General features: G+C 44.4%; 1 protein-coding gene across 1 annotated transcript; it reads right to left on the bottom strand.

Moving 5' to 3' along the window:
• Nucleotides 1-152: 152 nt before the first annotated feature.
• Nucleotides 153-1,243, bottom strand: c18h14orf119 (chromosome 18 C14orf119 homolog). The gene is made up of 2 exons (XM_006802720.3): nt 591-1,243; nt 153-506 (listed from the first exon to the last, which is right to left on the bottom strand). Exons 1-2 carry the CDS (start codon nt 978-980, stop codon nt 333-335), a joined length of 564 nt encoding a protein of 187 aa, XP_006802783.2. The 5' UTR covers nt 981-1,243; the 3' UTR covers nt 153-332.
• Nucleotides 1,244-1,365: the final 122 nt, after the last annotated feature.

Below are 1,365 nucleotides of genomic sequence, written 5' to 3'. Positions count from 1 at the left end.
TATTTTGTTTATTCTCGTTATTAAAACAAAAAGTGTTTCTTGTCCATGTTATTCCAGATGTGTTGATTGCCTCACAGAAGAGCTAAGCCTGTTTAGATATTAACCCACAGCTAGATGTTAAACCTGTTTATTTACAAATTCGTGTCAATCAATTAAAAACTTTAAAAAAAACCCTGGCGGAGCAGGCATGCAGAACTTTACTTACAAAACGTATACGAACACTACGATCTACAAGAAGGCTAAATTTTCTACAAAGAGACTCAGAGAATGTGTTTTCCACACCACACATCACCCCTTTATTACTTGCTTTTCTATCACAATGCAAACATTACTCAGTCTCTTCCTGCTGTACCCGCTACACTCCTGTAAAAGTGGGTAACAAAATCCGGGTCCCGCTCTTCCAGCATGTGTAGGAAATGATTCCTCTCCTCTTCTCCCCAAGACTCAAACCACTGCGTCCACAGGCGGAGCTGGCATTCAAAGATGTTTGGAAGTTTGTCTTTAACCTACACAGAGGAAGAAAGCGCCAGTTATTTACTAGAAATGGCACTCCTCTCCAGACCATGTGTTTGCAAGTTTGCATAAAGTACCTGGAGAGTGCTGAGTGAGTCTAGGAGGGTGCACACTTTCCCCGGCACAGCTTTCCCCAGAAGGTCCTGGAGAAACCGCTCCCTCTGAACGGGAGTCCAGCTCTGGAACCAGCTCAGGACACACCGCTGCTCCTGGAAGGTTACGTAGGAGATGGGTTCGGGCTCTCTAACTTGACCTGCACTCGGAGAAGCGCAGGACAGCTTCTCAAGGCTGGGAGGGCTGACTACACCTTGAGGAGCTGGGGGAAATTCACCCAAGCTGGGAGAAGGGAAACTCGCAGGGCACGTGAACACTGGGTTGGGAGAACTGCACAGGATGCCTGTAATTCCTTGATTGTCAGTGGGCTGGTGTTGACTTGAGCTTTGACTGACATAATTAAACCACGACATCTTAAACAGCTCAATAATCCATTTAGCTTAGCTTAACGTTTTGTTTAAGGAGCACAAACGGGCGGGCTCTGACTTTAAAGTCGCTATTGCTAGCTAATAACTACCTTTAAGATATAGAGTTGTGACTCCCCATTATTTTTAAAACGTATATCAACTCACTACCGACATAGTCGAGGTGCAGAGAAGCCGAACGACAGTCACGTAAATCCAAAGAGCTGCTAACAGGAAGCGGGGTGCAGTTAACTAGTTGTGCTGTGTAGGAAGTCAGGTTTGCGCAGATGTTGCGCAAGATGTGGCGCATACAAAATCTAAATATTAATACCATAATTTTTTAACGACGCCATTTCAACTAATACATTTGGCTTATGAAAGTAATTTTGGTTTG

Source organism: Neolamprologus brichardi, chromosome 18 (assembly GCF_056152115.1).
Source record: "Neolamprologus brichardi isolate AB-2024 chromosome 18, ASM5615211v1, whole genome shotgun sequence".
NCBI lineage: Eukaryota > Metazoa > Chordata > Actinopteri > Cichliformes > Cichlidae > Neolamprologus > Neolamprologus brichardi.
Note: the sequence above shows the minus strand (reverse complement) of the source record. Positions and strands in the feature narration are given on the sequence as shown.